The sequence below is a fragment of the Heptranchias perlo genome, chromosome 7 (genome assembly GCF_035084215.1).
Source record: "Heptranchias perlo isolate sHepPer1 chromosome 7, sHepPer1.hap1, whole genome shotgun sequence".
Taxonomy (NCBI): domain Eukaryota; kingdom Metazoa; phylum Chordata; class Chondrichthyes; order Hexanchiformes; family Hexanchidae; genus Heptranchias; species Heptranchias perlo.
In genome coordinates, this window is record NC_090331.1 from 6,248,835 (window position 1) to 6,264,058 (window position 15,224).

General features: G+C 54.5%; 1 protein-coding gene across 5 annotated transcripts in view; it reads right to left on the reverse strand.

The window, feature by feature from the left end:
- LOC137323481 (obscurin-like protein 1) overlaps positions 1–15,224 on the reverse strand; it is a 270,089-nt gene that overhangs the window by 153,591 nt on the left and 101,274 nt on the right. For all 5 annotated transcript variants that reach the window (XM_067986989.1, XM_067986986.1, XM_067986987.1 and 2 more), the window contains exon 3: positions 976–1,245. In XM_067986989.1, the coding sequence (XP_067843090.1) occupies positions 976–1,245 (270 nt within the window). The remainder of the gene's footprint in view (positions 1–975; positions 1,246–15,224) is intronic.

Consider the following 15,224-nt stretch of genomic DNA (forward strand, 5'->3'; position numbering starts at 1 on the left):
ATCTGAAAGGCGGCACCTCTGACAGGTGCAGCGCTCCCTCAGTACTACACTGGGAGCGTCAGCCTGGATTTTGTGCTCAAATCTCTGGATTGGGACCTGAACCCACGATCTTTCTGGCTCAGAGGCGAGAGTGCTGCCCACTGAGCCAGGGCTGACACATAAAGCCCAGAACTTAGACTCTGTCCCAGATGTGTTGGGTCCCGGGATTGGCGCCAAGTTTCCTGTGGTGGAGGGAGGACGGGGGAATCTTTTTTGGGGTGCAATCTCTGTCCGCTCCAAACATCACTCCCACCAACGTCAAAGGGGGCATGGCCAAGAGTGGGAATTCCCACAGTCCAGGCCTGGATTACACTGGGCAGCAGGGAGGCCGGGACAGGTGAGGCACATCCTGCCCATCCAGTCGGTGGAAGTGGTACCCCACCCGAGGGTCCTGACGTGTACCCCCCAACGAAAAACGGCCAAGAGAGGCCCGATGGGCCCCCTACCAATCCTGGCGTTGGGGCCGCCCAGGTACCTGAGAGCAGCTGGTGCATTACCCGTTCCCTCCCCACCCACCCCCCTGACCCCAGCTCCGACGGACGTCCATGGTGCGTCCGTGCAGGCCTCCGACAGTCAAATACTAATCGGTTGGTTGGTGGGTGCCAGGGCGGAGATTCCCAGCTGCCCCCTTTCCCCACGCCCTCTTTCCCCGGGCCCCCTTGCCCCTCACCCCCTTTCCCCTCGCCCCCTTTTCCCATACCCCCTTTCCCATACCCCCTTTCCCTATGCCCCCTTTTCCCAACGCCCATTTCGTGAAGTTCCCTAACTCCACCACCCCTTATGCTACGCCCCCTTTCCCTACTCCCCCTTTCCTTACGCCCCCTTTCCCTATGCCCCCTTTCCATACACCCCCTTTCCCCACGCCCCCTTTCCCCATGCCCCCTTTCCCCACGCCCCTTTCCCCTCGGCGCCAACGCACGTCTTTCAGTCACTCACCTTTCACCGCAACCTCGGCAATGCTTCTGCCGCCATCTTTCATCTCGCAGAGGTAAATGCCGTCATCGTCCATGGTGACATCCTTGATGGTGAGGCGACGCACAGTCCCCTGTTGCTCGATGATGTACTTGGCGCTGGGCTGTAACTTCCGGTCTTCAAGGTACCAGACAGCCGGGACTGAATCACCTGGAACCTCACACTCCAGGATGGCCTGTTCCCTCTCGGTCACCTCCACATCTTGGAGCTGGGTCTTAAACTTGATGTGAGGTTCTGGAGAGAAGATAACGAGAAACAGCCAATGAGATGTTTACAACACCTTATATTTACCAATAGCCAATGAGATCTTCACAACAACGACTTATAACAGTACTATTAACGTAGTAAACATCCCAGGACGCTTCAGAGACAAGGAACGACGACCTAACATCATCGTAGGAGCAATGTCACCCCAAGGATTGTGGGGTTCAAGGAGAAGGTTCACCAGCTCCTCCTCAAGGCAACCAGAAATGGGCAATAAATGAGGCATCTTTGCCCCGACTTTTTTGAACATCGATATTGTCCCACATTGTGAACCTTGATACTGTCCCGCACTGTGAAGCTCGATACTGTCCCGCACTGTGACTCTCGATACTGTCCCGCACTGTGAACCTCGATACTGTCCCGCACTGTGACTCTCGATACTGTCCCGCACTGTGAAGCTCGATACTGTCCCGCACTGTGACTCTCGATACTGTCCCGCACTGTGACTCTCGATACTGTCCCGCACTGTGATTCTCGATACTGTCCCGCACTGTGACTCTCGATACTGTCCCGCACTGTGAACCTCGATACTGTCCCGCACTGTGAACTCGATACTGTCCCGCACTGTGAACCTCGATACTGTCTCGGTCTGTGACTCTCGATACTGTCCCGCACTGTGAACCTCGATACTGTCCCGCACTGTGAACTCGATACTGTCCCGCACTGTGAACCTCGATACTGTCCCGCACTGTGAACCTCGATACTGTCCCGCACTGTGAACCTCGATACTGTCCCGCACTGTGACCCTCGATACTGTCCCGCACTGTGAACCTCGATACTGTCCCGCACTGTGAACCTCGATACTGTCCCGCACTGTGACTCTCGATACTGTCCCGCACTGTGACTCTCGATACTGTCCCGCACTGTGAACCTCGATACTGTCCCGCACTGTGAACTCGATACTGTCCCGCACTGTGAACCTCGATACTGTCCCGCACTGTGAACCTCGATACTGTCCCGCACTGTGAACCTCGATACTGTCCCGCACTGTGAACTCGATACTGTCCCGCACTGTGAACCTCGATACTGTCCCGCACTGTGACTCTCGATACTGTCCCGCACTGTGAACCTCGATACTGTCCCGCACTCTGAACCTCGATACTGTCCCGTTATGTGATTCTCGACACTGTCCCGCACTGTGAACCTCGATACTGTCCCGCACTGTGACTCTCGATACTGTCCCGCACTGTGAACCTCGATCCAGTCCCGCACTGTGAATCTCAATACTGTCCTGCACTGTGACTTTCGACACTTTCCCGCACTGTGAACCTCGATACTGTCCCGCACGGTGACTCTCGAAACTGTCCCACACGGTGACTCTCGATACTGTCCCGCACGGTGACTCTCGAAACTGTCCCACACTGTGACCCTTGATACTGTCCTGCACTATGAACCTCAATTGTGTCCCGCACTGTGAACCTCGATACTGTCCCGCACTGTGACTCTCGATACTGTCCCGCACTGTGAACCTCGATACTGTCCCGCACTGTGACTCTCGATACTGTCCCGCACTGTGAACCTCGATACTGTCCCGCACTGTGACTCTCGATACTGTCCCGCACTGTGACTCTCGATACTGTCCCGCACTGTGAATCTCGATACTGTCCCGCACTGTGAATCTCGACACTGTCCCGCACTGTGAACCTCGATACAGTCCCGGACGGTGAATCTTGATACTGTCCCGCACTCTGAACCTCGATACTGTCCCGCACTGTGAACCTCGATACTGTCCCGCACTGTGATTCTCGATACTGTCCTGCACTTTGAACCTCAATACTGTCCCGCACTGTGAACCTCGATACTGTCCCGCACTGTGAACCTCGATACTGTCCCGCACTGTGACTCTCGATACTGTCCCGCACTGTGACTCTCGATACTGTCCCGCACTGTGACTCTCGATACTGTCCCGCACTGTGAACCTCGATACTGTCCCGCACTGTGAACTCGATACTGTCCCGCACTGTGAACCTCGATACTGTCCCGCACTGTGAACTCGATACTGTCCCGCACTGTGAACTCGATACTGTCCCGCACTGTGAACCTCGATACTGTCCCGCACTGTGAACCTCGATACTGTCCCGCACTGTGAACTCGATACTGTCCCGCACTGTGAACCTCGATACTGTCCCGCACTGTGAACCTCGATACTGTCCCGCACTGTGAACCTCGATACTGTCCCGCACTGTGACCCTCGATACTGTCCCGCACTGTGAACCTCGATACTGTCCCGCACTGTGAACCTCGATACTGTCCCGCACTGTGACTCTCGATACTGTCCCGCACTGTGACTCTCGATACTGTCCCGCACTGTGAACCTCGATACTGTCCCGCACTGTGAACTCGATACTGTCCCGCACTGTGAACCTCGATACTGTCCCGCACTGTGAACCTCGATACTGTCCCGCACTGTGACTCTCGATACTGTCCCGCACTGTGAACCTCGATACTGTCCCGCACTCTGAACCTCGATACTGTCCCGTTATGTGATTCTCGACACTGTCCCGCACTGTGAACCTCGATACTGTCCAGCACTGTGACTCTCGATACTGTCCCGCACTGTGAACCTCGATCCAGTCCCGCACTGTGAATCTCAATACTGTCCTGCACTGTGACTTTCGACACTTTCCCGCACTGTGAACCTCGATACTGTCCCGCACGGTGACTCTCGAAACTGTCCCACACGGTGACTCTCGATACTGTCCCGCACGGTGACTCTCGAAACTGTCCCACACTGTGACCCTTTATACTGTCCTGCACTATGAACCTCAATTGTGTCCCGCACTGTGAACCTCGATACTGTCCCGCACGATGAATCTCAATTCTGTCCCGCACTGTGAACCTCGATACTGTCCCGCACGATGAATCTCAATTCTGTCCCGCACTGTGACTCTCGATACTGTCCCGCACTGTGAACCTCGATACTGTCCCGTTCTGTGAACCTCGATACTGTCCCGCACTGTGAACCTCGATACTGTCCCGCACTGTGCACCTCGATACTGTCCCGCACTGTGAATCTCGATACTGTCCCGCACTGTGAATCTCGATACTGTCCCGCACTGTGAACCTCGATACTGTCCCGTTCTGTGAACCTCGATACTGTCCCGCACTGTGCACCTCGATACTGTCCTGCACTGTGACTCTCGATACTGTCCCGCACTGTGAATCTCGATACTGTCCCGTTCTGTGAACCTCGATACTGTCCTGCACTGTGACTCTCGATACTGTCCCGCACTGTGAACCTCGATACTGTCCCGTTCTGTGAACCTCGATACTGTCCTGTTCTGTGAACCTCGATACTGTCCTGCACTGTGACTCTCGATACTGTCCCGCACTGTGAATCTCGATACTGTCCCGTTCTGTGAACCTCGATACTGTCCCGCACTGTGCACCTGGATACTGTCCCGCACTGTGAACCTCGATACTGTCCCGCACTGTGAACCTCGATACTGTCCCGCACTGTGAACCTCGATACTGTCCCGCACTGTGAACCTCGATACTGTCCCGTTCTGTGAACCTCGATAATGTCACGCACTGTGCACCTCGATACTGTCCCGCACTGTGCACCTCGATACTGTCCCGCACGGTGACTCTCGATACTTTCCCGCACTGTGAACCTCGATACTGTCCCGCACGGTGACTCTCGAAACTGTCCCACACGGTGACTCTCGATACTGTCCCGCACTGTGAACCTCGATACTGTCCCACATTGTGACTCTCGATACTGTCCCGCACTGTGACTCTCGATACTGTCCCGCACTGTGAACCTCGATACCGTCCCACATTGTGACTCTCGATACTGTCCCGCACTGTGACTCTCGATACTGTCCCGCACTGTGACTCTCGATACTGTCCCGCACTGTGAATCTCGATACAGTCCCGGACGGTGAATCTCGATACTGTCCCGCACTGTGAACCTCGATACTGTCCCGTTCTGTGACTCTCGATACTGTCCCGCACTGTGAACCATGATACTGTCCCGCACTGTGAACCTCGATACTGTCCCGTTCTGTGACTCTCGATACTGTCCCGCACTGTGAACCTCGATACTGTCCCGCACTGTGAACCTCGATACTGTCCTGCACTGTGACTCTCGATACTGTCCCGCACTGTGAACCTCGATACTGTCCCGCACTGTGAACCTCGATACTGTCCCGCACTGTGAACCTCGATACTGTCCCGCACTGTGACTCTCGATACTGTCCCGCACTGTGAACCTCGATACTGTCCCGCACTGTGACTCTCGATACTGTCCCGCACTGTGACTCTCAATACTGTCCCGCACTGTGACTCTCGATACTGTCCCGCAATGTGACTCTCGATACTGTCCCGCACTGTGACTCTCAATACTGTCCCGCACTGTGACTCTCGATACTGTCCCGCACTGTGACTCTCGATACTGTCCCGCACTGTGACTCTCGATACTGTCCCGCACTGTGACTCTCGATACTGTCCCGCACTGTGACTCTCGATACTGTCCCGCACTGTGACTCTCGATACTGTCCCGCACTGTGACTCTCGATACTGTCCCGCACTGTGACTCTCGATACTGTCCTGAACTGTGACTCTCGATACTGTCCCGCACTGTGAACCTCGATACTGTCCCGCACTGTGAACCTCGATACTGTCCCGCACTGTGAACCTCGATACTGTCCCGCACTGTGAACCTCGATACTGTCCCGCACTGTGACTCTCGATACTGTCCCGCACTGTGACTCTCGATACTGTCCTGCACTGTGACTCTCGATACTGTCCCGGACTGTGACTCTCGATACTGTCCCGCACTGTGAACCTCGATGCTGTCCCGCACTGTGAACCTCGATACTGTCCCGCACTGTGAACCTCGATACTGTCCCGCCCTGTGACTCTCGATACTGTCCCGCACTGTGAACCTCGATACTGTCCCGCACTGTGACTCTCGATACTGTCCCGCACTGTGACTCTCGATACTGTCCCGCACTGTGAACCTCGATACTGTCCCGCACTGTGATTCTCGACAATGTCCCGCACTGAGACTCTCGATACTGTCCCGCACTGTGAACCTCGATACTGTCCCGCACTGTGAACCTCGATACTGTCCCGCTCTGTGAACCTCGATACTGTCCCGCTCTGTGAACCTCGATACTGTCCCGCACTGTGAGCCTCGATACTGTCACACACTGTGAGCCTCGATACTGTCACACACTTTGAACCTCGATACTGTCCCGCACTGTCAACCTCGATACAGTCCCGCACTCTGAATCTCGATACTGTCACACACTGTGACCCTCGATACTGTCCCGCACTGTGAACCACGATACTGTCCTGCACTGTGACTTTCGACACTTTCCCGCAATGTGAACCTCGATACTGTCCCGCACGGTGACTCTCGAAACTGTCCCACACGGTGACTCTCGATACTGTCCCGCACTGTGACCCTCGATACTGTCCCGCACTATGAACCTCAATTGTGTCCCGCACTGTGAACCTCGATACTGTCCCGCACTATGACTCCCGATACTGTCCCGCACTGTGTCTCTCGATACTGTCCTGCACTGTGAACCTCGATACTGTCCCGTTCTGTGATTCTCGACACTGTCCCGCACTCTGAATCTCGATCCTGTCCCGCACTGTGACTCTCAATACTGTCCCGCAATTTGACTCTCGAGACTGTCCCGCACTGTGACTCTCAATACTGTCCCGCACTGTGACTCTCGATACTGTCCCGCACTGTGACTCTCGATACTGTCCCGCACTGTGACTCTCGATACTGTCCTGCACTGTGACTCTCGATACTGTCCCGCACTGTGAACCTCGATACTGTCCCGCACTGTGAACCTCGATACTGTCCCGCACTGTGAACCTCGATACTGTCCCGCACTGTGAACCTCGATACTGTCCCGCACTGTGACTCTCGATACTGTCCCGCACTGTGACTCTCGATACTGTCCTGCACTGTGACTCTCGATACTGTCCCGCACTGTGACTCTCGATACTGTCCCGCACTGTGAACCTCGATGCTGTCCCGCACTGTGAACCTCGATACTGTCCCGCACTGTGAACCTCGATACTGTCCCGCACTGTGACTCTCGATACTGTCCCGCACTGTGAACCTCGATACTGTCCCGCACTGTGACTCTCGATACTGTCCCGCACTGTGACTCTCGATACTGTCCCGCACTGTGAACCTCGATACTGTCCCGCACTGTGATTCTCGACAATGTCCCGCACTGAGACTCTCGATACTGTCCCGCACTGTGAACCTCGATACTGTCCCGCACTGTGAACCTCGATACTGTCCCGCTCTGTGAACCTCGATACTGTCCCGCTCTGTGAACCTCGATACTGTCCCGCACTGTGAGCCTCGATACTGTCACACACTGTGAGCCTCGATACTGTCACACACTTTGAACCTCGATACTGTCCCGCACTGTCAACCTCGATACAGTCCCGCACTCTGAATCTCGATACTGTCACACACTGTGACCCTCGATACTGTCCCGCACTGTGAACCACGATACTGTCCTGCACTGTGACTTTCGACACTTTCCCGCAATGTGAACCTCGATACTGTCCCGCACGGTGACTCTCGAAACTGTCCCACACGGTGACTCTCGATACTGTCCCGCACTGTGACCCTCGATACTGTCCCGCACTATGAACCTCAATTGTGTCCCGCACTGTGAACCTCGATACTGTCCCGCACTATGACTCCCGATACTGTCCCGCACTGTGTCTCTCGATACTGTCCTGCACTGTGAACCTCGATACTGTCCCGTTCTGTGATTCTCGACACTGTCCCGCACTCTGAATCTCGATCCTGTCCCGCACTGTGACTCTCAATACTGTCCCGCAATTTGACTCTCGAGACTGTCCCGCACTGTGAACCTCAATACTGTCCCGTTCTGTGACTCTCGATACTGTCCCACACTGTGAACCTCGATCCTGTCCCACACTGTGAACCTCGATACTGTCCCGCACTGTGAACCTCGATACTGTCCCGCACTGTGAACCTCGATACTGTACCACACTGTGAACCTCGATACTGTCCCGCACTGTGAACCTCGATACTGTCCCCCACTGTGAACCTCGATACTGTCCCGCACTGTGAACCTCGATACTGTCCCGCACTGTGAACCTCGATACTGTCCCCCACTTTGAACCTTGATACTGTCCCGCACTGTGAATCTCGATACTGTCCCGCACTGTGAACCTCGATACTGTCCCACACTGTGAACCTCGATACTGTACCACACTTTGAACCTCGATACTGTCCCCCACTGTGAACCTCGATACTGTCCCACACTGTGAACCTCGATACTGTACCACACTTTGAACCTCGATACTGTCCCGCAATGTGAACTCGATACTGTCCCGCACTGTGAACCTCGATACTGTCCCGCACTGTGAACCTCGATACTGTCCCGCACTGTGAACCTCGATACTGTCCCGCACTGTGACCCTCGATACTGTCCCGCACTGTGAACCTCGATACTGTCCCGCACTGTGAACCTCGATACTGTCCCGCACTGTGACTCTCGATACTGTCCCGCACTGTGACTCTCGATACTGTCCCGCACTGTGAACCTCGATACTGTCCCGCACTGTGAACTCGATACTGTCCCGCACTGTGAACCTCGATACTGTCCCGCACTGTGAACCTCGATACTGTCCCGCACTGTGAACCTCGATACTGTCCCGCACTGTGACTCTCGATACTGTCCCGCACTGTGAACCTCGATACTGTCCCGCACTCTGAACCTCGATACTGTCCCGTTATGTGATTCTCGACACTGTCCCGCACTGTGAACCTCGATACTGTCCCGCACTGTGACTCTCGATACTGTCCCGCACTGTGAACCTCGATCCAGTCCCGCACTGTGAATCTCAATACTGTCCTGCACTGTGACTTTCGATACTTTCCCGCACTGTGAACCTCGATACTGTCCCGCACGGTGACTCTCGAAACTGTCCCACACGGTGACTCTCGATACTGTCCCGCACGGTGACTCTCGAAACTGTCCCACACTGTGACCCTTGATACTGTCCTGCACTATGAACCTCAATTGTGTCCCGCACTGTGAACCTCGATACTGTCCCGCACGATGAATCTCAATTCTGTCCCGCACTGTGAACCTCGATACTGTCCCGCACGATGAATCTCAATTCTGTCCCGCACTGTGACTCTCGATACTGTCCCGCACTGTGAACCTCGATACTGTCCCGTTCTGTGAACCTCGATACTGTCCCGCACTGTGAACCTCGATACTGTCCCGCACTGTGCACCTCGATACTGTCCCGCACTGTGAACCTCGATACTGTCCCGCACGGTGACTCTCGATACTTTCCCGCACTGTGAACCTCGATACTGTCCCGCACGGTGACTCTCGAAACTGTCCCACACGGTGACTCTCGATACTGTCCCGCACTGTGAACCTCGATACTGTCCCGCACGGTGAATCTCAATTCTGTCCCGCACTGTGAACCTCGATACTGTCCCGCACTGTGACTCTCGATACTGTCCCGCACTGTGAACCTCGATACCGTCCCACATTGTGACTCTCGATACTGTCCCGCACTGTGACTCTCGATACTGTCCCGCACTGTGAATCTCGATACAGTCCCGGACGGTGAATCTCGATACTGTCCCGCACTGTGAACCTCGATACTGTCCCGTTCTGTGACTCTCGATACTGTCCCGCACTGTGAACCATGATACTGTCCCGCACTGTGAATCTCGATACTGTCCCGCACTGTGAACCTCGATACTGTCCCACGCTGTGAACCTCGATACTGTCCCGCACTGTGACTCTCGATACTGTCCCGCACTGTGACTCTCGATACTGTCCCGCACTGTGACTCTCAATACTGTCCCGCACTGTGACTCTCGATACTGTCCCGCACTGTGACTCTCGATACTGTCCCGCACTGTGACTCTCAATTCTGTCCCGCACTGTGAACCTCGATACTGTCCCGCACTGTGACTCTCGATACTGTCCTGCACTGTGACTCTCGATACTGTCCCGCACTGTGAACCTCGATACTGTCCCGCACTGTGAACCTCGATACTGTCCCGCACTGTGACTCTCGATAATGTCCTGCACTGTGACTCTCGATACTGTCCCGCACTGTGAACCTCGATACTGTCCCGCACTGTGACTCTCGATACTGTCCTGCACTGTGACTCTCGATACTGTCCCGCACTGTGACTCTCGATACTGTCCTGCACTGTGAATCTCGATACTGTCCCGCACTGTGAACCTCGATACTGTCCCACACTGTGAACCTCGATACTGTCCCGCACTGTGACTCTCGATACTGTCCCGCACTGTGAAACTCGATACTGTCCCGCACTGTGAACCTCGATACTGTCCCGCACTGTGAACCTCGATACTGTCCCGCACTGTGACTCTCGATACTGTCCCGCACTGTGACTCTCGATACTGTCCCGCACTGTGACTCTCGATACTGTCCCGCACTGTGATTCTCGACAATGTCCCGCACTGAGACTCTCGATACAGTCACGGACGGTGAACCTCGATACTGTCCCGCTCTGTGAACCTCGATACTGTCCCGCACTGTGAGCCTCGATACTGTCACACACTGTGAGCCTCGATACTGTCACACACTTTGAACCTCGATACTGTCCCGCACTGTGAGCCTCGATACTGTCACACACTGTGAGCCTCGATACTGTCACACACTTTGAACCTCGATACTGTCCCGCACTGTGAATCTCGATACAGTCCCGCACTCTGAATCTCGATACTGTCACACACTGTGACCCTCGATACTGTCCCGCACTGTGAACCACGATACTGTCCCGCACTGTGAATCTCAATACTGTCCTGCACTGTGACTTTCGACACTTTCCCGCAATGTGAACCTCGATACTGTCCCGCACGGTGACTCTCGAAACTGTCCCACACGGTGACTCTCGATACTGTCCCGCACTGTGACCCTCGATACTGTCCCGCACTATGAACCTCAATTGTGTCCCGCACTGTGAACCTCGATACTGTCCCGCACTATGACTCCCGATACTGTCCCGCACTGTGACTCTCGATACTGTCCTGCACTGTGAACCTCGATACTGTCCCGTTCTGTGATTCTCGACACTGTCCCGCACTCTGAATCTCGATCCTGTCCCGCACTGTGACTCTCAATACTGTCCCGCAATTTGACTCTCGAGACTGTCCCGCACTGTGAACCTCAATACTGTCCCGTTCTGTGACTCTCGATACTGTCCCGCACTGTGAACCTCGATCCTGTCCCGCACTGTGAACCTCGATCCTGTCCCGCACTGTGAACCTCGATCCTGTCCCGCACTGTGAACCTCGATACTGTCCCGCACTGTGAACCTCGATACTGTCCCGCACTGTGAACCTCGATACAGTCCCGCACTGTGAACCTCAATACTGTCCCGTTCTGTGAATCTCGATCCTGTCCCACACTGTGACTCTCGATACTGTCCCACACTGTGAACCTCGATCCTGTCCCACACTGTGAACCTCGATACTGTCCCGCACTGTGAACCTCGATACTGTCCCGCACTGTGAACCTCGATACTGTACCACACTGTGAACCTCGATACTGTCCCGCACTGTGAACCTCGATACTGTCCCCCACTGTGAACCTCGATACTGTCCCGCACTGTGAACCTCGATACTGTCCCGCACTGTGAACCTCGATACTGTCCCCCACTTTGAACCTTGATACTGTCCCGCACTGTGAATCTCGATACTGTCCCACACTGTGAACCTCGATACTGTCCCACACTGTGAACCTCGATACTGTACCACACTTTGAACCTCGATACTGTCCCCCACTGTGAACCTCGATACTGTCCCACACTGTGAATCTCGATACTGTCCCGCACTGTGAATCTCGATACTGTCCCGCACTGTGACTCTCGATACTGTCCCGCACTGTGAACCTCGATACTGTCCCGCACTGTGAATCTCGATACTGTCCCGCACTGTGAACCTCGATACTGTCCTGCACTGGGACTCTCGATACTGTCCCGCACTGTGAATCTCAATACTGTCCTGCACTGTGAACCTCGATCCTGTCCCGGACGGTGAACCTCGATCCTGTTCCGCACTGTGAACCTCGATACTGTCTCGTTCTGTGAACCAGCAGACTGTCCCGCACTGTGAACCTCGATCCTGTCCCGCAATGTGACGCTCGATACTGTCCCGCACTGTGAACTTCGAAACTGTCCCGCACTGTGACTCTCGATACTGTCCCGCACTGTGAACCTCGATACTGTCCCGCACTGTGAACCTCGATTCTGTCCCGCACTGTGAACCTCGATACTGTCCCACACTGTGAATCTCGATACTGTCCCGCACTGTGAATCTCGATACTGTCCCGCACTGTGAACCTCGATACTGTCCCGCACTGTGAACCTTGATACTGTCCCGCACTGAGAATCTCGATACTGTCCCGCACTGTGAATCTCGATACTGTCCCGCACTGTGAACCTCGATACTGTCCCACACTGTGAATCTCGATACTGTCCCGCACTGTGACTCTCGATACTGCCCCGCACTGCGAACCTCGATACTGTCCCGCACTGTGAACCTCGATACTGTCCCGCACTGTGAACCTCGATACTGTCCCGCACTGTGACTCTCGATACTGTCCCGCACTGTGAACCTCGATACTGTCCCGCACTGTGAACCTCGATACTGTCCCGCACGGTGACTCTAGAAACTGTCCCGCACTGTTTCTCACGATACTGTCCCGCACGTTGTACCTCGATACTGTCCTGCACTATGAACCTCAATTGTGTCCCGCACTGTGAACCTCGATACTGTCCTGCACTATGAACCTCAATTGTGTCCCGCACTGTGAACCTCGATACTGTCCCGCACTATGAACCTCAATTCTGTCCCGCACTGTGAACCTCGATACTGTCCCGCACTGTGAGCCTCGATACTGTCACACACTGTGAGCCTCGAAACTGTCACACACTGTGACCCTCGATACAGTCCCGCACTCTGAATCTCGATACTGTCACACACTGTGAACCACGATACTGTCCCGCACTGTGAACCTCAATACTGTCTCGGTCTGTGAACCTCGATCCAGTCCCGCAATGTGTATCTCGATACTGTCCCGCACTGTGAACCTCAATTCTGTCCCGCACTGTGACCCTCGATACTGTCCTGCACTATGAACCGCAATTGTGTCCCGCACTGTGAATCTCAATACTGTCCTGCGCTATGAACCTCAATTCTGTCCCGCACTGTGAACCTCGATACTGTCCCGCACGATGAATCTCAATTCTGTCCCGCACTGTGAACCTCGATACTGTCCCGCACTGTGACTCTCGATACTGTCCCGCACTGTGAACCTCGATACTGTCCCGCACTGTGACTCTCGATACTGTCCCGCACTGTGAACCTCGACACTGTCCCGCAATGTGACTCTCGATACAGTCCCGGACGGTGAATCTCGATACTGTCCCGCACTGTGAATCTCAAGACTGTCCTGCAATGTGAACCTCGATACTGTCCCGCACTGTGAACCTCGATACTGTCCCGCACTGTGACCCTCGATACTGTCCCGCACTGTGAACCTCGATACAGTCCCGCACTCTGAATCTCGATACTGTCCCGCACTGTGAATCTCAAGACTGTCCTGCAATGTGAACCTCGATACTGTCCCGCACTGTGAACCTCGATACTGTCCCGCACTGTGACTCTCGATACTGTCCAGCACTGTGAACCTCGATACTGTCCCGTTCTGTGAATCTCAATACTGTCCCGCACTGTGAACCTCGATACAGTCCCGCACTCTGAATCTCGATACTGTCCCGCACTGTGACTCTCGACACAGTCACGGACGGTGAACCTCGATACTGTCCTGCTCTGTGAACCTCGATACTGTCCCGCACTGTGAGCCTCGATACTGTCACACACTGTGACCCTCGATACTGTCCCGCACTTTGAACCTCGATAATGTCCCGCACTGTCAACCTCGATACAGTCCCGCATTCTGAATCTCGATACTGTCACACACTGTGACCCTCGATACTGTCCCGCACTGTGAACCACGATACTGTCCCGCACTGTGAACCTCAATACTGTCTCGGTCTGTGAACCTCGATCCAGTCCCGCAATGTGTATCTCGATACTGTCCCGCACTGTGAACCTCAATTCTGTCCCGCACTGTGACCCTCGATACTGTCCTGCACTATGAACCGCAATTGTGTCCCGCACTGTGAATCTCAATACTGTCCTGCGCTATGAACCTCAATTCTGGCCCGCACTGTGAACCTCGATACTGTCCCGCACGATGAATCTCAATTCTGTCCCGCACTGTGAACCTCGATACTGTCCCGCACTGTGAACCTCGATACTGTCCCGCACTGTGACTCTCGATACTGTCCAGCACTGTGAACCTCGATACTGTCCCGTTCTGTGAATCTCAATACTGTCCCGCACTGTGAACCTCGATACAGTCCCGCACTCTGAATCTCGATACTGTCCCGCACTGTGACTCTCGACACAGTCACGGACGGTGAACCTCGATACTGTCCTGCTCTGTGAACCTCGATACTGTCCCGCACTGTGAGCCTCGATACTGTCACACACTGTGACCCTCGATACTGTCCCGCACTTTGAACCTCGATACTGTCCCGCACTGTCAACCTCGATACAGTCCCGCACTCTGAATCTCGATACTGTCACACACTGTGACCCTCGATACTGTCCCGCACTGTGAACCACGATACTGTCCCGCACTGTGAACCTCAATACTGTCTCGGTCTGTGAACCTCGATCCAGTCCCGCAATGTGTATCTCGATACTGTCCCGCACTGTGAACCTCAATTCTGTCCCGCACTGTGACCCTCGATACTGTCCTGCACTATGAACCGCAATTGTGTCCCGCACTGTGAATCTCAATACTGTCCTGCGCTATGAACCTCAATTCTGGCCCGCACTGTGAACCTCGATACTGTC